The sequence below is a fragment of the Heteronotia binoei genome, chromosome 6 (assembly GCF_032191835.1).
Source record: "Heteronotia binoei isolate CCM8104 ecotype False Entrance Well chromosome 6, APGP_CSIRO_Hbin_v1, whole genome shotgun sequence".
NCBI lineage: Eukaryota > Metazoa > Chordata > Lepidosauria > Squamata > Gekkonidae > Heteronotia > Heteronotia binoei.
Window position 1 is genome coordinate 15,113,942 of NC_083228.1, and position 24,361 is coordinate 15,138,302.

General features: G+C 45.3%; 1 protein-coding gene across 1 annotated transcript in view; it reads left to right on the plus strand.

Annotated features, from left to right (window-relative positions):
- The window catches only part of CDHR1 (cadherin related family member 1), a 106,468-nt gene that overhangs the window by 18,011 nt on the left and 64,096 nt on the right, over positions 1 to 24,361 (plus strand). Inside the window, exons 6-9 of the mRNA XM_060240791.1 lie at positions 2,593 to 2,679; positions 9,373 to 9,489; positions 11,575 to 11,718; positions 19,933 to 20,011. Of these exons, the coding sequence (XP_060096774.1) occupies positions 2,593 to 2,679; positions 9,373 to 9,489; positions 11,575 to 11,718; positions 19,933 to 20,011 (427 nt within the window). The remainder of the gene's footprint in view (positions 1 to 2,592; positions 2,680 to 9,372; positions 9,490 to 11,574; positions 11,719 to 19,932; positions 20,012 to 24,361) is intronic.

A 24,361-nucleotide genomic window follows, 5' to 3' on the forward strand; every position in this document is an offset into this window, starting at 1 on the left:
AACTTGTATTTGTAGCTGGGATTCTTGGCCCCAATGTGCATTACTTTGCACTAGGCCACATTGAACCTCATCTGCCAAGTTGACACCCACTCACCCAGCCTTTACTAAAATGGGTCTGTCTGAAATGAGCGGGTGGGAATTACTAACCAGCAATATTCCCTCTAAGCTACGTTAGCGTGAGCTAGCTCATGGTTTTTTTAGCCTCCAGCTCACACATTTTTGTCTTAGCTCAGGAAAAAAATGGCCCAGGAGCAAACTGAATTATGTAGTAGCTCACAACTTTCACGTCGGTAGGTCACAAAGTAGAATTTTTACTCACAGGACTCCACAGCTTAGAGGGAACACTGGTAACCAGCCACTGAAACAGAATAGATAGGGAGTCTGAAAAGGGCATTAGGCTGGGAATATCCGTGGCCCTTATTCTTCTGGACTAATTCGACTTCTGAGTGGGCCTTCATGTTAGAGGCCTGGACAAGACTCCTTCATGATAGGATTAGATCTTATTCCCTCACGCTGCTGGTGAGCTACCAGCCTTTTACTTTAATTTTTTTTTTTTTAAATCCTCACGTGTCTGTTTCTTCATCTATGTTTATCCTTTCCCTTATTTTTTGAAAAGGAAATATTTTAAAAACAGCTGCCAAATTGTTCCAGGGATTGGAAAGGAGCAGTGTGCCGGAGGCATTACAGGGATTACCTGGAGGTTATCCTGCATCAATGGGTATTTTTACATTCAGTTTTGATCCAGAGTTATTGAGTATTCAAAACGCCTGCCACTGTTCCATTTTAATTATTTCCTTTTTTACGTTTGTGGATTTGCTGCGCTCATTTTGCGGAGCTAAGCTTCTGAACGGCAGCTCATGCGCAGACTGCTGATGTCAGTTGCAAGGAACTGTAGATATATGGTTCTGAGACGTCACATTTTATCCTGAAGCCTGATTGCTACATTCTGCAGATCTTTCCACTGTTCACAGTTTCCTTATTACTCTACGAAGTGGATTATTGTGAGCAAAAATCAAACTTTGTGAGATGAACTCTGATCAGGGCAACCAAAAGACCATTGCTTTCTACAGGGATGTATACAATTGCTTAGAAATCATCACCATACAAATGTAAATTGAGGCAAGCAATGAGATGTGAAAATTTCAAGAGCTGTCAATTCTCATACAAATTGGTGGCACCTTGTGGCTTTCGAAGGGACAGGGAGTGGGGTCTGAAAATACAGAGGGGAACTTCTACAACCGTTCATTTGATACGCCTCTTGAGAAATGTCCAGATCAAAGCTAGTTTCAAGAAAAACGAGGCAACAGCCGAGTCAGCACCCATTTCACCTAGACAAATGTAGATGTTTCGGGAAGCAACAATGCAAGACAATTGTGAGCATGTTCTGTAGTGCAAAAGGTGAGTTTCCAATGCGAAGATAGAGAGCAACAAAATGTCAGTGTAAAAACACCCAATGTCTATTTGAAATTTCAAGGCATAGCTTTCTTTGGAGGAGCTCAGCCTCTGAGAAGAAAAGGTTCATTTGTAGTGAAAGCAGGGAGGGGCTCCCAAAGCAGCCCTGCTGTTTGATAAATCCCTCGATTGTTTAATCAAGCCTTATCACAACTTCCCTGGTGAACCTTTCCCAAGTTCCAGATCATGCACTCCACAAGCAACAGATATTTGGTCGTTCTGTGCTTGGCTAGTTTGGTGTCGTGGTTAAGAGCGGTGGACTCTAATCTGGTGAACCGGGTTTGATTCTCCACTCTTCCACATGAAGCCAGCTGGGTCACCTTGGACCAGTCACAGTTCTCTCCGAGCTCTCTCAGCCCCACCTACCTCACAGGGTGTCTGTTGTGGGGAGAGGAAGGGAAGGAGATTGTAATCTGCTCTGATACTCTGCGTGAAGGACGGAGGATAAATCAAACTCCTCCTCCTTCTCTTCTTCTTCCATAAACTTCCATATTCTTTCCCTTTGCATCCTGAAACAACCTCTGTCTTGGCCAATCAATCCATATTACTCCAATCTGATTTATTTTTAAATTATTTAAAAGTAGCTTATAGTTGAAAGTATAATTGCAGTCATGAACCTTTTAAAATATTATATAGTTTTATCTGAAATATTATGTTAGTGTACCTGTAATAAGATTGTTGCGCGGTTACTTTAAGATATTTGAATGTAGATTGTAGAATGCAGAATTTTGTTTATTAATAATTAAAAAAAAACCCAAACCAAACCATGGAATAGTATGAACCAAGAACTATGTATTAAATATGACTGTGTAAATCTTACAAATTAAAAAAAAAACCACCTCTTGTGTTCTCCCTCTTTTTCCTTTTCTTCCCCCGTGTGACCTTCCCGTTTGAGTCTGTATTTCTGTTCTCTTAATCATTTCTTATCATCTTTCCTTTCTCACTTTTCTCCTGAAATGACAAAATTGATCATCGCACATTATAGCTGTCACTTTCCCCCTCACGCTCTCCTCTCTCAAGTGAGGCATGACAGCTGTGAGGTGCAATAATTTCAAGGAGAAATTATTTGTCATTTAAATAAATAAAAAAAATGCTTGCCTTCAGAAGGACTCTGATTCTACTGTTTGTTTGGGTTCGCAGAATGCTCCTGCAGGAAGCAGCATCTTCAAAGTTCAAGTCATGGACAGAGACATAGGATCCGGGGGAAGCATTACCTACTTTCTACAGGTAAATGTCTGGATAGTTCAGAAATTGTAAGGGGAAAAAAAAAGAAAGGGACAGAGCGCAGGTTTATGGGAACATGAGCCTTGTGGGAGTAATAACATCTTACCTCACGGAAGCCAAAGTATCCTCTAGCCATGATGTTAAACCTAAGATCAAAAAAACTTCCTCAATGTTCTGAGGAAATCAGTTCGGCCCAATGCTGTATGGAACACATTTTACCTCAGGGAAGCAGACGTATCCTCTAGCCATGATGTTAGATGTAAGATCGATAAAACTTCCTTAATGTTCTGAGGAAATCAGTTCAGCCCAATGCTATATTGGATAAACACTTTCTAAAGTGGTACTGCTTACTTATTAAGTACATTGCGATCCCACCGTTCCTTTGAGCAGTGCAACATCCATTCTTCTAAGCTCATTTGTTATATCCTTTTGACCACGCTATGAGGCAAGTTAGTCTGAGAAGTGCAGCTGTCCCAATGTCACCCTGCAAGCTTCCATGGCAACAGGGATTTGAACCCGGGTCTTCCAGATCCAATACGTGGCCCCGTGGCTCAGAGTGGTGAATCAGCAGTACTGAAGTACTGTGGTCTGAACTCTCTGCTCACGACCTGAGTTCAATTCCGGCAGAAGCTGGAGTCAGGTAGCCGGCCCAAGGTTGACTCAGCCTTCCATCCTTCTGAGGTCGGTAAAATGAGTACCCAGCTTGCTGGGGGGGAAGTGTAAAAGACTGGGGAAGGCAATGGCAAACCACCCCGTAAAAAGTCTGCCGTGAAAACATTGTGAAAGCAGCGTCACCCCAGAGTCGGAAACGACTGGTGCTTGTACAGGGGACCTTTCCTTTCCTTTCCTTCCAGATCCTAATCCAGGACTCTGACCACTACCATACACTTCCCTAGAAATTAGATGACTGGATTTTCCCCACAATAGCCCCACTTAGCTCTGTGAAGCCTATTTGGTCTTGATGCTAACCTCCGTTTCTGAAATACAACCTGGAAACATGGCTGCTCCCTCTCACAAAGTAGTTCTGAGAATAGACAAGAAAAAGCTATTAGCTATCTTGCACAGAAAGGATAAGTAAAGGGTTTGGGTGTAGTGGTTAAGAGCGGTGGACTCTAATCTGAGAGAAGCAGGTTTGATTCCCCACTCCTCCACAGGAAATCAGCTGGGTGACCTTGGATCAGTCACAGTTCTCTCAGAGATACTCTCTCAAGAGCAGTTTTCACAGAGCTTTCTCAACCCCATCCCCACTTCACAAGGTATCTGTTGTGGGGAGAGGAAGGGAATGAGATTGCAAGCCACTCTGAGACTCCAAGTGAAGGGCAAGGTATACTCTTCTCCAGGGCTTTTTTTTGTAGCAGGAACTCCTTTGCATATTAGACCACACTCCCCTGATGTAGCCAATCCTCCTGAAGCTTTCAGTAGGCCCTGTACTAAGAGCCCTGTAAGCTCTTGGGAGATTGGCTACATCAGGGGAGTGTGGCCTAATATGCAAAGGAGTTCCTACTACAAAAAAAGCTCAGCTCTCCTCCTCCTTCTTCTTTGTGGGTCTGCTTCTTACAGTACTGTGGACAGTGTGTGGATAGATGCAACCCCAGGACAGGGAGAGGATACCTAATGCCTCAGAGTCATGCAGTAAAAAGAGTGTAGACATTTTGACACTCTTCCTCCTTAAAAAGAGAAGCCTGAACCTCGTTCCACTGTAATTTTAACTCTTCTTTGTGAGTCTTTATTCTACACCTGAATCATTTGCTCTCGGTACCCAGTAGGGCTGTCAGGAAATCCCTGAAGATTTGCGGGGGGGGGGGGGGCAAATTCTGAGGGGGAGCAGAGTTTTGGGATGGAACCCAGCAGGGATGTGATGCCATGGAGTCCACCTGATGAAGCTGCCATTCACTCCAGGGGAACTGATCTTTGAGATCTGGAGATCAGTTATAATTCCATGAGAACTCCTCACCTGAAGTTGGCAACCAAGTGACTCTTTGCAGACAATTACTGTTTTATGGGTGTTTTTACATTCAGTTTAATCCAGAGTTTTAGAGTCTTCAAATCGCCTGCCACTGTTTCGTTTTAATTATTTTCCTTTTACATGTAAGTGTTTCAATTTGGAGGGGAGGGGTTGTCTCTGATTAGAAGGCAGTCGGAATACTGGTGCTTAGTTAAAAGTATACGATTGCTTGGAAATTATGTCAACACTGCAAAAACAATACAAATTTAAATTACTAGATGAGGCAGGCAATGATATGTAAAAATTGCAAGCACTGTCAGTTCTCGTACAAATTACTGCACCTTGTGGTGGCTTTTGGAGGAGTCTTTTAAAACGCATGAAAACTTCTACAATACAAGTTTGAAACGCCTGTAGAGAAAAGACCAGATCCAAACTAGTGTGGAGAAAAACATTGTAGCAGCAACTCAGAAACTCATCTCACTGAAACAAATGTAGATGCTTCAGGCAGCAACAATGCAAAACAGTTGTGAGAACATTAGGTAATGTAAAAGGTGAGTTTCCAATACAGTGATAGAGAGGGCGTTTTCACACTGACCTTACTCCAGAGCGACGTCCCTCTTTACTGCGCAGCGTCTGCGCGGATTTCGCACCAATTGCTCCGCAGAACCTAGAAGAGCCACAAAGTCCCGCGGCTTTTGCGTCGCAAATGTAAACTGGTTTTTAGCGGTTTACATTTGCGACGCAAAAGCCGCGGGACTTTGCGGCTCTTCCAGGTTCTGCAGAGCAATTGGCGCAAAATACGCGCAGACGCTGCGCGGTGAAGAGGGACGTTGCTCCGGAGTAAGGTCAGTGCGAAAACGCCCAGAGTCACAAACTGCCAGTGTAAAAACACCCTATGTCAATGGAAAGGGCTCTCTGTCCTAGCGGGAGCAATTCAAGATCCCTAAAAGACAATTTTCCTTATAAAGACAGAACTTTAGGCAAAAATATCCCTTACTAGTGCTAATAGAACCTATGGTAAAACAAAGCAACAACCCTCACAGATGAGTAATTTTGATTTCCACCCCACCCACCCCCCCCCCCCCGGAGGGAAAAGAATTTATATGCACCAATTTCTTTCAGTGTTTGCTTCAGCTGGGGACAGCTCGCTAACCAAGAGGCTGCCTTTGAAAGCACAGATATTTAAGCCGGATTAAATCTAATCTTCTTAACCGGGAGGAGAAAAATACTCAAAGGAGAGATGCCCTGAGCCAAGTATCGTGAACAGTCAAGGGAGACAAAAAAGCTATTGCCCATAAAGATGTTAATAATGTGTTTTTTAAAGAAATATCTCTACACAGAGACCCAGATATTCAGAAGGTGCCTGACTGTGTCTTCTCAGGAGGTGTATCAGCTCAGACTCTGCCCTGGAAATGTCTTGTTTGTCAATACCCTCACAGAAAGTTAACCTGTTGGAGAGGAAACGTCTAACTAGGCTTCGCTCTGAAGTGAAATTTAAGAGCTGAGCTTAGATTAAATCCAAAATTAGATGCTTTGGATAGGTTCAGACGTATCCTAAATGACCCAAAACAATCCTGAAATTTAAAGAGTAATGAGAAATGATATCCCAAAATGTTAGAAGTATCGAGTTGTGGGGAGGGAAGTAAGGAAGAAATGCACACCAAGTTGGAGTTGTTCGATCAGGGCCATTTTTTCTATGAGAGGGCTTGGCCTCCCAGCATAGGAAGCCAGCATGATCACCACTGAAAATAATGGAGGGTCTGTGGTTCAATGGCAGAGCCTCTGCTTGGCATGCAGAAGGTCCCAGGTTCAATCCCCAGCATTTTCAGTTAGAGGATCTTGCAGCAGGTGATGTGAGACCCTGGAGAACTGCTGCCAGTCTGAGTAGACCTTGATGAACCAATGGTCTGATTCAGTATAACAAAGTAAACAAAACACCCGACACTAGGTTTAATTTCCGTAAGGATTAAATTATTCAGTCCCACACTGTATGTAAGTTCCGCCCACTTGGTCCCAGACGGAGACCCTGAGTTCTTTATTACAACGTTTCAATATTATTTCTTCAGTAGTACAAGCTTCAATTAACTTATATCGGATAAGAACATAAGAGAAGCCATGTTGGATCAGGCCAATGGCCCATCCAGTCCAACACTCTGTGTCACATAAGAACATGAGAAGCTATGTTGGATCAGGCCAATGGCCCATCCAGTCCAACCCTCTGTGTCACATAAGAACATGAGAGAAGCCCTGTTGGATCAGGCCAGTGGCCCCTCCAGTCCAACACTCTGTGTCACATAAGAACATGAGAAGCCATGTTGGATCAGGCCAATGGCCCATCCAGTCCAACACTCTGTGTCACACAGTGGCCAAAAAAAATTATATATATATATACACACACACACACACACACACACACTATGGCTAATAGCCGCTGATGGACATCTGCTCCATATTTTTATCCAATCACCTTTTGAAGCTGGCTGTGCTTGTAGCCGCCACCACCTCTTGCGATGCAATCTTATTCAATCAGAAGTGTGAATCTTTTTAGTGTATTATTTTCAATTTCTTTGCATAGCATAATTCATGTATTAAAATAAAATAAAATTAAAATAAAATAATAATAAATCATTCAAAACGTATTGTATTTTTAGGCGATGAATACGTTATAATATACATATTATTGAATAGTGCTTACCAAATTACTCTTTCAGTATATTCAGTATAAGGCAGCTTCATATGAATTGCCCTTTCAAATTTAAAGGGATTCTGCACAGCAGAACGGCTGAGGGCTGCTGAAGATAGACCTGAACATTAATATTTCAAAGGAGAAAATTTAGTGTTTAAAAGGTATTTACTTTTTTAAATGAAGTTAATTAGCTTAAGAATTAAATTTGAATTAAAAAGCCATTTATGCTTTCCCATTAGACAGTGGGCAAGCTGCTTGTTCTTTTCATTAGGATGTCTGTCCAGTCTACAGTTGCCCAACCTCTAAGTGGTGGCTGGAAATCTCCTGGGAATACAGCTGAGGCCTAGGCGACGGAGGTCAGTTCACCTGGAGAAAATGGCTGCTTTGGAAGGTGGACTCCAGGGCTTTTTTTCGTAGCAGGAACTCCGTTGCATATTAGGCCACACACCCCTGATGTAGCCAATCCTCCTGGAGCTTACAGTAGGCCCTGTACTTAGAGCCCTGTAAGGAATTCTAGCAGGACCTCCTTTGCATATTAGGCCACACACCCCTGATGTAGCCAATCCTCCTGGAGCTTACAAAAGGCCCTGTAAGAAGAGCCCTGTAAGGAATTCTAGCAGGACCTCCTTTGCCTATTAGGCCACACACCCCTGATGTAGCCAATCCTCCTGGAGCTTCCAGTAGGCCCTGTACTGAGAGCACTGTAAGGAATTCTAGCAGGACCTCCTTTGCCTATTAGGCCACACACCCCTGATGTAGCCAATCCTCCTGGAGCTTACAAAAGGCCCTGTAAGAAGAGCCCTATAGGCTCTTGGAGGATTAGCTACACCAAGGTAGTGCTGCAGAAATAGCCCTAGTGGACTCTATGGTAGAGTTCCCAAGTCCAATTCAAGAAATATCTGGGGACTTTGGGGGTGGAGCCAGGAGACATTAGGGGTGGAGCCAAGATCAAGGCTGTGACAAGCATAATTGAACTCCAAAGGGAGTTCTGGCCATCACATTTAAAGGGACGGCACACCTTTTCAATTCCTTCGTTCCATAGGAAATCATGAAGGATAGGGGCACCTTCTTTAGGGGCTCACAGAATTGGACTCCCTGGTCCAATCTTTTTGAAACTTGGGAGGTATTTTGGGGAGGGGCACTGGATGCTATAGGAAAAATTTGGTGCCTCTACCCCAAAACACAGCCTCCCCAGAGCCCCAGATACCCGCGGATCAATTCTCCATGATTTTCTATGGGAATAAATCTCCACAGGGAATAATAGAGTTCCCAGCAGACATTTCCCTCCCCTCCCCCTGCTTTCTGACGACCCTGAAGTGGGGGGAGGGCCTCCAAACCGAGGGATCCCCTGCCCCCACCTGGGGATTGGCAACCCTACTCTATGGCATTGTACTCCCATTGAAGTCCCACCCCTCCCCAAACTCCACCCTCCTCAGGCTCCACCCCCAAAATCTCCAGGTATTTCCCAACCCAGCATTGGCAACTTTAGTACTGCCACACAATATAGTCATTGTTGTTTTTCAAAGTAATATCTAATTGGTTCCTTCCAGCAGATATTTGATTCCAAACAGGGGTGGAATTCTAGCAGGAGCTCCTTTGCATATTAGGCCACACACCCCTGATGTAGCCAATCCTCCAAGAGCTTACAAATAAGAGCCTTGTAAACTCTTGGCAGATTGACTATATCAGGGGTGTGTAGCCTAATATGCAAAGGAGCTCCTTCTAGAATCCACCCCTGTTTCCAACTATATATCTAATATGGGCATAAAGAGAATGTACATACAAGGAGAAGCAGGATTATGCTGGCTGGCTATTCCCCTCTTCTGTGCACATATTCAGCATAATTTATGAAGAACAGATGCACAGTTTGTCCATGTTCATGTTCTTTCCATGCCCATGTTCAAGTTCTTTCCACATGTATAGTGAAAAGAAGGGACCAGGAAGTATAAGCAGGGATCTTGCCTGCATTTTTACTATATGCCCATACAGCATTTGCATAAAATCCTAACACCGTAAGAAATCTTTACCTTCTTTCTCTCTCCACGCCCCCCCTCTCACCGCCTAGAATGTCCACACAAATAAGTTTACGATAGATCGTCACAGCGGTGTCCTTCGCATCAAAACGGGGATCGCTCTCGACTATGAAAAATCAAGGACTCATTTTGTTACTGTGGTGGCAAAGGTACGACGCACCTTCCCCCTTACACTTTCCAGACCAAAAAGAATAAAATGTGTGTGGACAAGAAAGGGCACATTTGCTGATGACTGAAACCGTGTATGATCTAATAAGCCCAGAATAGATTGTGACATGTAATCTTTTCTCATCCTTGAACTTGTGGTACTTTTGCTACTCTTTCAAAGCAGTACTCAAGAAACTTTGCTTTGATTTCTCCAGGGGTTTATTTGGCCTGTATCCTCCAGCATTTCTTGCCATGAAGTACTGAAGGAACCGTATTACAGGCGCCAAATATATCCAGCTTTCCCATTAAAAAATGAGTGATTTTCTTGGGTAAGCAGAGGAAGCAAATGTTTGAATGCATTTTGAAAAAGATGGTGATGATCGTTGTTCTCTAGAGGAGAGGTCCGCAACCTTTTTGGCACCAGGGACCAGATTTGTGGAAGACAGTTTTTCCACAGACCGGTGTGGTGGTGGTTTCGAGATGATACAATTGTACACTTTATTTCTATTAGTTTGGTGTGGTAGTTAAGTGTGCAGACTCTTAAAGGGAGAACCAGGTTTGATTCCCCACTCCTCCACTTGCAGCTGCTGGAATGGCCTTGGGTCAGCCATAGCTCTTACAGAGTTGTCCTTGAAAGGGCATCTTCTGGGGAGAGCTCTCTCAGTCCCATTCCCCTCAAAGGGTGTCTATTGTGGAAGAGGAAGGTAAAGGAGATTGTGAGCCTCTATGAGACTCTGAAATTTGGAGTGGAGGGCAGGATATAAATCCTATGTCTTATTATTATTATTATGATTACTACATTGTAATATATAAAGAAATAATTATACAACTCACGGCCTGGTTGCTAACAGGCCATGGACCAGTACTGGTCCACAGTCCGGGGGGTGGGGGCCCCTGTTCTAGAGCAGAGATGGTCTATTTCTGTTGATCTGAAGCTGTCTTCTGCCTTCAGTGTTGAGTTTGGTTTTCCCTTTTACCTACTGATAGTAATGTGCCCTTCTTATTATGTCTGGTTCTGTGATGAAGGTGATACCACACCAGGCTAAGCCAGCAGTCTTCAGGGTCACCCTCCTCAGATGAGTCAGTACCTTTGTTATAATTTGACTGTTTTAATGGGAGAATTTTGGAAGGCCCTCCAGGTTCCCCAGATTAGTGATCCTGGCCGCTTGTGAAGGATCTCAACAGATCTACTCAACTTCAAGAACAGAGCTTCTCTTCCCAGATGACCTTCAGGAGGCAAAGCGCTTCCCCAGATGACCTTCAGGAGGCAAAGAGCTTTTCCTCCAAACATGACCTCTTTCTTAACTTTATCAACCTTTGCAACTCTAGAACATAAGAATATAAGAACATAAGAGAAGCCATGTTGAATCAGGCCAATCGTCCATCTAGTCCAACACTCTGTGTTACACAGTGGGCAAAAAAACCAAGTGCCATCATGAGGTCCACCAGTGGGGCCATGACACTAGATGCCCTCCCACTGTGCCCCCAACCACCAAGAATACAGAGCATCGCTTGCCCCAGAAAGAGAGTTCCAACAATAAGCTGAGACTAATGGGCCACTGATGGACTTTTGCTCCATATGTTTATCTAATCCCCTCTTGAAGCTATGCTTGTAGCCGGCGCCACCTCCTGTGGCAGTGAATTCTGTGTGTTAATCTCTATGACAATGACCAAGTTATCCTATGATAGTTTGGTCATTGGTATGATAGAAGGATGCCCTGGGGAGGGATCAGGCTTGGACTGCAGTATTGCAGCTTTACCATTCTGTGCCATGGGGCAGAGTTAATGAACTAAGTTAATGAACCTAGGCATACAGCATAGACAGATGCAGTACTGGAAGTGCTACAGGCAGCTGTGAAAAAAAGACATTTATCAGAAGCTCAAGGCAGGGACCCTTTCCTGACACCTACTCAAGAATTCTCTCTGGAATCCTCTCTGCATTTGTATAGAGCAATGCATACCTTTTAGGCATCGCGGTTATTAAAGGAAAATAGTAAAAAAAAAAAAGTTTAAATATGTATTGGGAAGGATTTGGCAAAGACCAGACCATTTCATCGTGATCATCTTAGAACTTCTTTGCATCTTAGGATGGAGGCGGCAAGCTACGCGGTCATTACAGGGTCTTCTCAGCCACAACCACCATCACGATCAATGTAGAAGACGTGCAGGACACCCCGCCATTGTTTATCGGCACTCCATACTATGGCTATGTCTATGAAGACACCATGGAGGTGGGTATCGTCATGCCCCTTTGAACTCTGGCAAAATTGTATACATTTTGTTTTGTTAGTTCTGCAAGGAAGGTCAGACTTGGGGTCTAAAAAGGCCTGGGAGTGCAGGCCTTCTCCTGTTTCAGGGAGAAAAGAAAAGTAACGGTAGTCCCCCATGCAAGCACCGAGTCATTACCAACCATGGGGTGATGTCACATTATGATGGGGTGTGAACTGGCAGAGACTGACCAAGAGAGAGATCTTGGGGTCGTGGTAGAGAACTCACTGAAAATGTCAAGACAGTGTGCGACTGCAATAAAAAAGGCCGACGCCATCCTGGGAATTATTAGGAAGGGAACTGAAAACAAATCAGCCAGTATCATAATGCCCCTGTATAAATCGATGGTGCGGTCTCATTTGGAGTACTGTGTGCAATTCTGGCCAAAAAGGATATTATAGCATTGGAAAAAGTGCAGAAAAGGGCAACTAGAATGATTAAAGGTTTGGAACACTTTCCCTATGAAGAAAGGTTAAAACGCTCGGGGCTTTTTAGCTTGGAGAAACGTCGACCTCGGGGTGACATGATAGAGGTTTAGAAGATTATGCATGGGATGGAGAAACTAGAGAAAGAAGTACTTTTCTCCTTTTCTCACAATACAAGAACTCATGGGCATTCAATGAAATTGCTGAGCAGTCGGGTTGGAACGGATAAAAAGAAGTACTTCTTCACCCAAAGGGTGATTAACATGTGGAATTCACTGCCACAGGAGGTGGTGGTGGCTACAAGCAGAGCCAGCTTCAAGAGGGGATTGGATAAAAATATGGAGCAGAGGTTCATCAGTGGCTATTAGCCACAGCATTTTATTGGAACTGTCTGGGGCAGTGATGCTCCGTATTCTTGGTGCTTGCAGGGCGGGGGGGCGGGGCAAAGTGGAAGGACTTCTAGCCCCACTTGTGAACCTCCTGATGGCACTTGGGAGGTTTTTTTGGCCACTGTGTGACACAGAGTGTTGGACTGGATGGGCCACTGGCCTGATCCAACATGGCTTCTCTTATGTTCTTATGTGACACGGAGTGTTGGACTGGATGGGCCATTGGCCTGATCCAACATGGCTTCTCTTATGTTCTTATGACATTTTCTTGGCAGACTTTTTGTTTCGGGGTGATTTGCCATTGCCTTCCCCAGTCAACCCCCCCCCCCCACCCAAGCAAACTGGGTACTCATTTTATGAGCACTTATGAATTTTGATAAGAACTAATTGTACAGCAAAGAATCTTCAGACTAGCTCCAGCACGTTTGAAGCTATTGGAGGAGGCCTGTCTTCTTCTTGCTGTATACAGCCGAGCAGGAATAAACACCGAGACAAGAATTTCAAGAAAAGGACTGGTCCTTGAAGAGAGTTTTGATCTGTATTGGAGAAGTTTATCCCGCCTGCGTTTGCCTTCTCTGCTTTCATAAGACGTGTTGTTGTGTAAAGGAAAATATTTTTTGTAGTGGATTGTAAGATTAGGTAAACTGTTCCAGTTTCCAGAGTGTGTTGAGTTTGTGGGACATTTTGCACAGTGACTTGCCTTTGTGTTTTTCCCCCTCCCTGTGCATTTCGCTTGGTTGCCAAATCCCCAAGTGGGAGCAGGGGATCCCCCTGTTTGGAGGCCCTCCCCTGCTTCAAGGTCATCAGAAAACAGGAGGGGGGGGAGGGAAATGTCAACTGGGCATTATTGTCTACGGAGACTGATTCCCATAGGGTATAATAGAGAATTGATGCACAGATATCTGGGGCTCTGGGAGGCTGGTTTTTTTTTTAGGTAAAGGCACCAAATTGTCAGTGCAGCATCCTGTACCTCTTCTCAAAATATCCACCAAGTTTCAAAAAGATTGAACTAGGGGGTCCAATTCTATGTGGAGAGCCAGTTTGGTGTAGTGGGGAAGTGTGCGGACTCTTATCTGGGAGAACCGGGTTTGATTCCCCACTCCTCCACTTGCACCTGCTGGAATGGCCTTGGGTCAGCCATAGCTCTGGAAGAGGTGGTCCTTGAAAGGACATCTGCTGGGAGAGCCCTCTCCAGCCCCACCCACCTCACAGGGGGTCTGTTGTGGGGGAGGAAGATAAAGGAGATTGTGAGCCGCTCTGAGACTCTTCGGAGTGGAGGGCAGGATATAAATCCAATATCTTCTTCTTCTGTGAGCCCCAAAGAAAGTGCCCTTATCCTTCATTATTTCCAAATGGAGGGAAGGCATTTAAAAGGTGTGCAGACCCTTTAACGGTGATGGCCAGAACTCCCTTTGGAGTTCAGTGATGCTTGTCACAACCTTGCTCCTGGCTCCGCCCCCAATGTCTCCTGGCTCCGCCCCCAAAGTCCCCAGATATTTCTTGAATTGGACCTGGCAACCCTAGTATCCAGCTGCAATTCAAGATGCTAGTTTTACAGTCACCATGTCACCAGTCCTACTTCACATTGTAATCAGGGCTTTTTTTGGTAGAAAAAGCCCAGCAGGAAGGAACTCATTTTCTAATTAGGCCACACCCCCTGATGTCACCATTGTTTCACACAGGGCTTTTTTTGGTAGAAAAGCCTAGCAGGAACTCATTTGCATATCAGGCCACACACCCCTGATGTCACCATTGTTTCACACATGGCTTTCTTTTGTAGAAAAAGCCTAGCAGGAACTCATTTGCATATCAGGGCGCCCCACCCTGATGTCACCATTGTTTCAAACAGGGCTTTTTTTAGAAAAAGCCCAGCAGGAACTCATTTGCATATTAGGCCATTACCACCACCACCACCCCAACACCAAGCCAGCTGGAATGGTGGTCCTGTGCTTTTCTGCTAAAAAAAGACAAAGAAACCCTGTCGGTAATCAAATTGTTCAGTGATAATGGTATGTCTCACTGCAGTGTTATCCTGGGCTTGGCCTCCATTGCATGAGATTGGGTTAATCCTGGTTTATTTTGTAGGGCTACAATTATCCAGAGATGAGGACATTATCCAGAGATGAAGCTAATTCATTGTTTATCTCTCTGGGCTGTCGTGCGCTTTTCTATCCACGCTAGGCTTTACAGGGGCTTTCCTCCTCTGCTTTCTACCCTGCCCCACAGTTATTTCATTAGCTTGGGAACGGGAGCGCATTTCACTGCATCTCATTGCGGTAGTCTGCTCCGTCAGAGGGCAGGAAAGAATGATTTCTAAGCACGTCAGAGGTGTATTTCATGCACTTTGTAAGCCTGGGCAATAAAAACGAGTGCCATAAAACTGTGAAATGCAATCATTTACCTTGTGGTGCTATTAGCCAATGATCTGGAAATTCCCATAATTATTAAGTATGTTAGTTTTTTTTATGAAGCCCAGCACAGAAATCAAGGATAATTAAGCATTAACTACCTCCACTATGAGCTTCATAGCCAAAAATATTACCACATTAGAATGATGGGCAAACTTCCATCTTGGCTGGATTAGTGACTGTAGGGAAACTTCTCAGAATAAACTGCAGTTTCCAGTTTACTAAACTAGAAGCTGAACTTTCAGACCTGGGGTCAATTTTTCTGGGGAAAGCATTTTTTTTTAATGTGTAGGGGGGTTGTTTGTTGGGTTTTTGCTTTAATTTTGCGCCACACTTCTTAGCAATCCAAGGCTGTGATCACGCACAAAATAACGCACTTTCAATCTGCTTTCAATGCCCTTTCCAACTGGATTTTACCGTCTGAACTGGCAAAACCCAGTTGGAAAGTGTACTGAATAGGCTTCCCAATCCCCAGGTCCCAGCGGGGGATCCCCCGGTTTTACAGGCTTCTCCCCTCCCCCAGCCAGCTGGCCGGCAGGGGAAGCCCCTCCCCCACAGCCATTATGCACCTCCATGAACAATTCCCATAGGGAATGATGGGGAATTGATCTGCGGGTATCAGGGGCTCTGGAGGGGGCTGTTTTTTGAGGTAGAGGTGCCAAATTTTCAGTATAGCATCTAGTGCCTCTCCCCAAAATAGTCCCCAAGTTTCAAAAGGATTGGACCGAGCCCCAAAAGAAGGTGCCCCTATCCGTCATTATTTTCTATGGAAGGAAGACATTTTTAAAGGTGTGCTGTCCCTTTAAATGTGATGGCCAGAACTCCGTTGGAGTTCAATTCTGCTTATCACACCCTTGCTCCTGGCTCCGCCTCAATGTCTCCTGGCTCCACCCCCAAAGTCCCCAGATATTTCTTGAATTGGACTTGGCAACCCTAGTACTGAAAGTGGATTGAAAGTGCATCATTTTGTGTGTGTGAGATCACAGCACAAGAGGGGTTGTTTATAAAAATGGCACTTTTCAGATCTCTGCCAGTTTTTATACCCTACCTTCAGGATTGGGATTCTAACAGGAGCTCTTTGCATATTAGGCCACACACCCCTGATGTACCCAATCCTCCAAGAGCTTACAAAAAAGAGCCTTGTAAGCTCTTGGAGGATTGGCTACATCAGGGGTGTGTGGCCTAATATGCAAAGGAGTTCCTGCTAGAATGCCACCCCTGCCTACCTTTCTCCTCAGTGGAGACACAAAGCAGTTGACCACAATGCATTCATCTCTCCTCCCTTTTAGCCTCACAACCTGTGAGGTGGGTTAGGCTGACAGCGTGTGACTGGCTCAAGGTCATCTAGTGAGTTTCCGAGGCAGAATGGGAATTTGGACCTGAGTCTTCCAGTTCCTAGTCCAATACTCAGCGCTGCCACTAGGGCATCCCGCTGTGCCCAACGCCCCATGCAAGGTGCACCCCACCTCTGAGAGCAAAGCATGTCCCCCATCCTGGTCTTTCCCCCCACAGGCAGCTGGAGCTCCCAGCCTTACCAGCTGGAGCTCCCTTCCTCCTGGCCAGCGGCATGACATGGCCCGGCTGTGGGTTCTGTGATCCGGACACATGCTGCCTCCTCCCACATGTTTAACAACATGCGAGAGGGCACCGGAATGGCCCGTTGGTCAGCTGGTCAGTGGAGCCTTTATTTGTGTGTGGGAAGGGCAGTGACTTTCCCTTCTTTGCAATCTCATTCCCCCTCTCATCCCCGGGATCGAACTCAGGTTGTGAGCAGAGGGCACAGCTTTACCACTCTGCACCACGGGGCAGGAGAAGGGCGGGATATAAATCTACGGTCTTCTTCTTCTCCCCGCCCCCCAATATCAGGTTGCCACTTCCTATGACCAGTGTTCCCCCTAAGCTGAGTTACTGTGAGCTAAATCAGAGTTTTTAGCCTCCAGCTCACACATTTTTGCCTTAGCTCAGGAAAAAATGGCCCCAGAGCACAATAATATATGCAGCGCCCAATCCGGCGCCCCCCAGGGCTGCACCCGTAGGCAACCGCCTACAGTGGCCTAATGGACGCACCAGCACCGCCAACACTCTAAGCACTGCACCAAGCTGGCTTTCAAAGCAGTTGAGCTTATTGCAGCAGGGGTTGCGTGGGTGAAATACAGAGGCCTGCTCATTCGTTCTGAATGTGTGGGAACTCTCAGCCTGGTACAAGATTCTGGCTCTTCTGCAGCCCTTCTTGTTAGTGTGAAGAGCCTGAAGTGGGTGGTATTGCATTTATTTGGGTGAAGTGTCATCTGGAACACGTGAACTGTCCACTGAATGAATGGAGGCTTTCCAGCTTGGCAGTCATGGGGTTGTCTGAATGCTTTGGGAACTCGTTTATTTCTTGCTTTGTCTTTGTCTGCTCCTGAATCAAAACTGAAGTGCACCTCTATTATGTTGACACTCAGCTTGAATTGCTTCTGCCTTTTCTTTCCCCTTCTCTGTATGCCACTCTCTGTTCATATGTTACAGCAGGGGGGCGGTGGGTTTGAGCAGGAATGCATGGGAACACAGTTCCAGCTGGCTTGGCCTCAGGGGTGTGGCCTAATATGCAAATGCGCTCCAGCTGGACTTTCCCTGCAAAAAGCCCTTTGTGAAGCAACGATGACATCAGGGGTGTGTGGCCTAATATGCAAATGAGTTCCGGTTGGGCTTCTACAAAAAAAAGAGCCCTGTGTTACAGTTAACACATGTATAAACCGTGTGCAGTGTACACTTGGTTTTTACATTATGTGGGCATGGAGTAATTCTCATTTCACATTCAGTACAGGCACAGCTAAACTTGTGATTCAAAGCCAGGGTTAAGAACAAAGAAATGGGGAAGGGGGGAAAAAATCTACCCAAATCTGAACAGCGGAAAAGAGGGTCCGGCTGCCTATACACCGTTCATAAAATGTATAACATTTGATATAAAATGACATACCACAAATGAATGTCAGACTGCATAAACTATGTCAACCATATATAGTTGCTCATATACATTTGATGGATTTACAATCAACACAAGGGCCAGGGCGTTTTTTTTTTTTTTTTTTTTTTTTTTTTTTTTTTTTTTAAGCAGGAACGCACAGGAACGCAGTCCCAGCTGGCTCGGCATCAGGAGGTGTGGCCTAATATGCAAATGAGCTTCTGCTGGGCTTGTTCTACAAAAATGCCTATGCTAAACATTGGTGATGTCAGGGGGTGTGGCCTAATATGAAAATGAGTTCCTGCTGGGCTTTTTCTACACAAAAGGCCCTGACAAGGACCATACGCATTTCAGCCCCAGGGGCCTTCCTCAGTGGTCAATATACAATGTACAGAGACTCACATCCAGGTGTTGCTTCTTATATGATGTGTGATGTGGTTACTAAATATTATATTTTAAAAAATGTCTGGATAGTCTGAAGACTTCCCCCACACATCAAAGGATTCACCTTTATGGTTCTCTGGTGCAGAGTATCAAATGTCTCTGGATGTGACGTCACACCACCAAAAGTAGCATACTACTGGGCCAATCTCTTTGTTCTGCAAAGGCTTAGTGGCTGCTGTATTGGACTTTATGGTATAAAATTTCCACTTCCACACGGTATGGTAAAGTTTATTGTCTCTGGCCAAAGGACATTACAATCTAACACATAACTTAACTGCAAACATCTGCATTAAAACCACCTAAGCAAAAAATACTAATAAAATAAAAACATTCCCCTCGTTAGATACAGCTCTAGCCCATATTTTCTTGGCTGCTAAAGAAAAGAGCGATAAGAGACAAATGGATCAACATTTGAGAGAAGAAAAGGCAGTTTTTCTAAGTCTGAGGGGACGGGAATAAAGCCTCTTAAAAGCACTGTGAGAAACTTGTTTCTGGGCTCTATGTAGAAAGGACAGGATAAAATATAGTGTGGTAGAATTTCCACTATATATGGACAGTCCAGTCATTTCCTCCATGTTAGTCTGGCAAAAACGGAAAGGATATCAGTGGGATTTTGGGAACACACTATCATCACAGCTGCTATCCCACCAGGAAAAGGCTCTTTGATGTTTTTGGCCTGAGATGTCTGATCTTTTGGAAGCAAAACTGTATCAAAAAAGCGGTACTGTGGTAAATGAACAAGTGATCAGCCCCAAAATACGATGATCTTCATGTCTTAAAAATCAACAGATCAAAGGAATTACTTCACAAGGAGCCCCTGTTCGGCAAGCTGGGCAAGATGACAGTTTAATTCTCTTTTCCTTCCTCACATCCTGTTGAATTTTCCACAATCCTATGAGATGGGAAAGCATTGCTGAATTTGACAGACTTGATGTCGTGAGTCGACCATGGTTCAGCAAAGCCAGGACTCCTCAAGGGAAGAGGCCTTCTGAGAAGAGAAGTCCTGTGTAACCAGCCTTGCAGTCAACAGAAACTTGCCAGCAGGAAACTGAGCTGCAGGCTTGTCAGGATTCACAGCCAACGGCTGGTGCAGAGCCATCAACACCCTCCAGCCCTAGTTCAGCAGGTGAACCTTAACTGGCCATTCCCAGCCCACCAATATCACCTATACCCTTTGAGTGCCACAGACGTAGGCTGAGAACAGAGCTACAGGCAAGATGCCAAAGTGCACGTCTCCTGGCCCAATTTCAGCTGCTTGCTGATAAAGATGTGTAGTTGCAGGATTGCTTCTGAGCAGCTAGCTGCAAGCCTGTCCCAGAGGTGAGTGACTATAAAACCAGCCGAGAGGCTGCTAGGTATAGATGCAACATGTACATTAGGCGCTAAGCCACCAACTCTTCCTTGCCTGATTCTTGGAACCTGATTTTGGATTGAACAACCCTACCTTGCCTGACCCCTGGCACCTGATACTCAGAGCCTGCAAGCCAGTACTCTCAGACTATTATGCTTTATCAGTTTTACGCACTTTGCTGCCTATATAAAGACATTTTCCCCCTTTCCTTTCCAGGGTTCTGAGGTGATAACAGTTGCTGCTGTTGATGGAGACCGAGGGAAGCCTAACAAAATTCATTACTCTCTTCTGAACGGTAAGCAGACCTGGTTAGCAGGAAGCCTTACTGGGCTGGCAAAACCAGCTGTGATACCAAAATAATAGACGGTTTGTTTCATTGTGTGGTCATATCTCTGAAGAAGCTCCTCAGGTATAAAAGGGAAATTGAAGATTGGTTTTGGCCTGCTGTCAAGCCTCTAAGTGTTTTAGTGTGAGCTAGGGATGTGATATGCCCGCTCCCACTGAAGGGGCTAGTGGGAGAAAAGCAGATAGTGGAAATTATGTTTTGCTACATGCAGATGTTACTTCCAGGCAACAACCCAGATCTTAGTGCATCAGCCAAAACTCTAAAAACTCTTCTTCTTTTTTTAACCATAGTTGTAGGCTATAGTTGTTTTAATCTGCTTGGGCCCAAATGACAGCTATTTCTGTTCAAGGTGGATTATTATCACAGTGAGTACTATACACTCTCCAGCTTCCTGGGGGAGGGGGGTGGAATGGAAAGCGCTGGCAAGTCACAGCTATGCCCAGGGGTGGAATTCTAGCAGGAGCTCCCACGCACCCCTGATGTAGCCAATCCTCAAAGAGCTTATAAGGCTCTTTTTTGTAAGCTCTTGGAGAATCAGCTGCACGGGGGGAGTGGCCTAATATGCAAAGGAGCACCTGCTAGAATTCCACCCCTGGCTATGCCAATTCCATAGACAGGGCTTTTTTATATATAGCAGGAACTCCTTTGCATATTAGGCCATACCCCCCTGATGTAGCCAATCCTCCTGGAGCTTCCAAGGCTCTTAGTACAGGGCCTACTGTAAGCTCCAGGAGGATTGGCTACATCAGGAGTGTGATATGCAAAGGAGTTCCTGCTACAAAAAAAAAAAGCCCTGCCCATAGGTTTTCCAAGGCAAGAGACTAGGGTTGCCGGGTCCTACCTGGCAGCCAGCAGGGAGATCCTTGGTCCTCTCTGGGAACTTCTGCCATGCACACAAAGCATGTGCAGCATATGAACATAAGAGAAGCCATGTTGGATCAAGTCAATGGCCCATCCAGTCCAACACTCTGTGTCACACAGTGGCCAAAAAACCCCAGGTGCCATCAGGAGGTCTATCAGTGGGGCCAGGACATTAGAAGCCCTCCCACTGTGCCCCCCCCCAAGCACCAAGAATACAGAGCATCACTGCCCCAGACAGAGAGTTCCATCAATACCCACAATGGCTAATAGCCGCTGATGGACCTCTGCTCCATATGTTTATCCAATCCCCTTTTGAAGCTATCTATGCTTGCAGCCGCCACCACCTCCTTGTGGCAGTGAATTCCACATGTTAATCACCCTTTGGGTGAAGACGTACTTCCTTTTATCTATTCTAACCCAACTGCTCAGCAGTTTCATTGAGTGTCCATGAGTTCTTGTATTGTGAGAAAGGGAGAAAAGGACTTCTTTCTCTCCCTTTTCTATCCCATCCATAATCTTGTAAATCTCTATCATGTCAGAGCTTGCTCAATTGCACCGGAACTATAGAGCAAAGCCTCTATTTTCTCCATTGGCTGAGGGTCTTCCCTTGGGGAGGAAGGCAGGGTGGAATAACTTGCTTTGCCAGGCTCTCTTAATTGCACAGCAAACCTACTAACCAAGCCTCTCTGCCTTCTATTGGCTGAGGCTCCTCCCCTCCTGGTCCCCCGGGGAAAGAAAGAAAACTTTGCCCAGTTCCGATCACATGGGAGAGATCCAAAGAAAGCAAATTTAAGAACAAGTGCTAATGTTTTAAGCATGTTTTATTTGGAGTTTTTCTTAAACCTTTGTGTTTGTGTCCTTTATAAAGTTTATATTTCCAGTACCTGGCATTGCATTTTATGACACACATAATCCATCCCAACAAGGTCATATTTATGTCAGATCCAGCCCTCATAACAGATAACTTCAACACTCCTGATTTTATAGAGTCAGTAAGTAGAGTCAGTCTTTTGTACTCGCAAGAAGGTCCTGCTTGAAATACAGGCTAATCCTTCAAAAAGCGTTTTGCTACAGACAGCACACGATGGACCATACTTTGAGCAGCCAATTTCCTCGTAACCGTCAGGCCTATCATGATGTATGAGCCCTCGAAGCGGCCATTGACTTAATTGCCATTGTATTCAAGATTTACTTTGCTGGCCTATGAATCCTGATCGCGGCCCCCCGCATAAGTCAATATGTGTTCAATGCAAAGTCTAATGCCCTCTAATGAAGTCACAGTTATTGCAGTTATTAGCAAAATGGGACATTATTGAACAATGGTGTCAAATTAGAAAGAGGGGGATCTGAGGGGGAATAATGGCGGACTCTTCTCTGTAACCAGTTCTCTGACGCTGTTTGCTTCAAGCAAAGTTGACAGTGAACCAAGGCTTTTATTGTAGAAGACCAGCATGGACTCATTTGAAGAAGAAGCATTGAAGAATTGCAGATTTATACTCCGCCCTTCTCCCTGAATCAGAGACTCAGAGCGGCTCACAATCTCCTTTACCTTCCTCCCCCATAACAGACACCCTGTGAAGTGGGTGGAGCTGGAGAGGGCTCTCCCAGCAGATGTCCTTTCAAGGACAACCTCTGCCAGAGCTATGGCTGACCCAAGGCCATTCCAGCAGGTGCAAGTGGAGGAGTGGGGAATCAAACCCGGTTCTCCCAGATAAGAGTCTGCACACTTAACCACTACACCAGACTGGCTCTCTAGGTGTAGTAATTTGCCTATCAGGACACACCCCCTGACATCACCATTGTTCTGTAAAGGGCTTTTTTGTAGGAAAAGCCCAACAGGAACTCATTTGCATATTAGGCCACATTGTAGTGATGCCAAACCATCCGGAACTGCGTTCCTGTGCATTCCTGCTCAATAAAAGACCTGTGTTGAACCCCTGGATAAGCCCCACATCTTGCAGCCTTGCCAATCCCCAATGGGGAGCAGGGGACCCCCTGGTTTGGACCCCTCCCCTGGCTTCAGAATTATCAAAATGGGGGGGATAGAATGTCTGCTGGGCACTCCATTATACCCTAAGGAGAATGAGTCCCATAGGATATAATGGAGAACTGAAGAATTGATCTGTGGATATCTGGGGCTCTTGAGGAGCTGTTTTTTGAGGTAGAGGCACAAAATTTGCAGAATAACATCTGGTACTTTTCCCCAAAACACCCTTCAAGTTTCAAAAAGATTGGACCAGGGGTCCAATTCTATGAGCCCCCAAAGAAGGTGCCACACACACACACACATATATATATATGTGTGTGTGTGTGTGTGTACACACACACACACACACATATATTGGCCACTGTGTGACACAGAGTGTTGGACTGGATGGGCCTTTGGCCTGATCCAACATGGTTTCTCTGATGTTCTTATGTCCTTATGCTCCTATCCTTCATTATTTCCAAATGGAGGGAAGGCATTTAGAAGGCGGTCTCTTTAAATGTGATGGCCAGAACTCCTTTTGGAGTTCAATTGTGCTTGTCACACACTTGATCCTGGCTCCACCCCCAAAGTCTCCTGGCCCCATCCCCAAAATCCCCAGATATTTCTTAAGAAGAAAAAGAAGAAGACTGCAGATTTATATCCCACCCTTCTCTCTGAATCAGAGACTCAGAGTGGCTTACAATCTCCTGTATCTTCTCCCCCCCATAACAGACACACTGTGAGGTGGGTGGGGCTGAGAGGTCTCATAGCAGCTTCCCTTTCAAGGACAACCTCTGCCAGAGCTATGGCTGACCCAAGGCCATTCCAGCAGCTGCTAGTGGAGGAGTGGGGAATCAAACCCAGTTCTCCCAGATAAGAGTCCGCACACTTAACCACTACACCAAACTGGCTCTCCCTGCATGACCTCATAACCCTACCGAGTGGAGGAAACTTCCTGGAGCACATACGCAATTGTTGTGCTGGACATGCTGGCTGGAATGTATGAGGCCTGATCCAAATTTTGCATGTGTGTGAGGGCCTTTTGTATGAAGTCCCAGGAAGATCATTTTATAGAATCCTCTTGAGGGGAGGGAGAGGGAGGCAGAAAGGGTACAGGAGACACCTGCTACAAAAAAAGCCCTGGGTCTAATTCAGTATAAATAATTCGGTGTAAGGTAGTTTCATGTGTTCTTGTGGCATACTCTGTCTGTACTTTGAAATGGGACAGCCCATTCTCCCACTGCAGCCTTTCTCCTGTTCCGTTCCCACTTCATTCAGCGAGTGCACATAGATTCGGGCTAAGACCAGATGAGCGCCGGAGAACAATCCAATAGCCCTTCATTAACTGTCTCTTTGTGTAGATGGCTTTGGTTGAGAATGCATACCAAAAGTTTGGGGGGGAGGGTAAATCCAAGGTATTAGAAGCTGGGGGGGGGGGCGGTATATGGGCAAAGAAATCTGCATGGTTA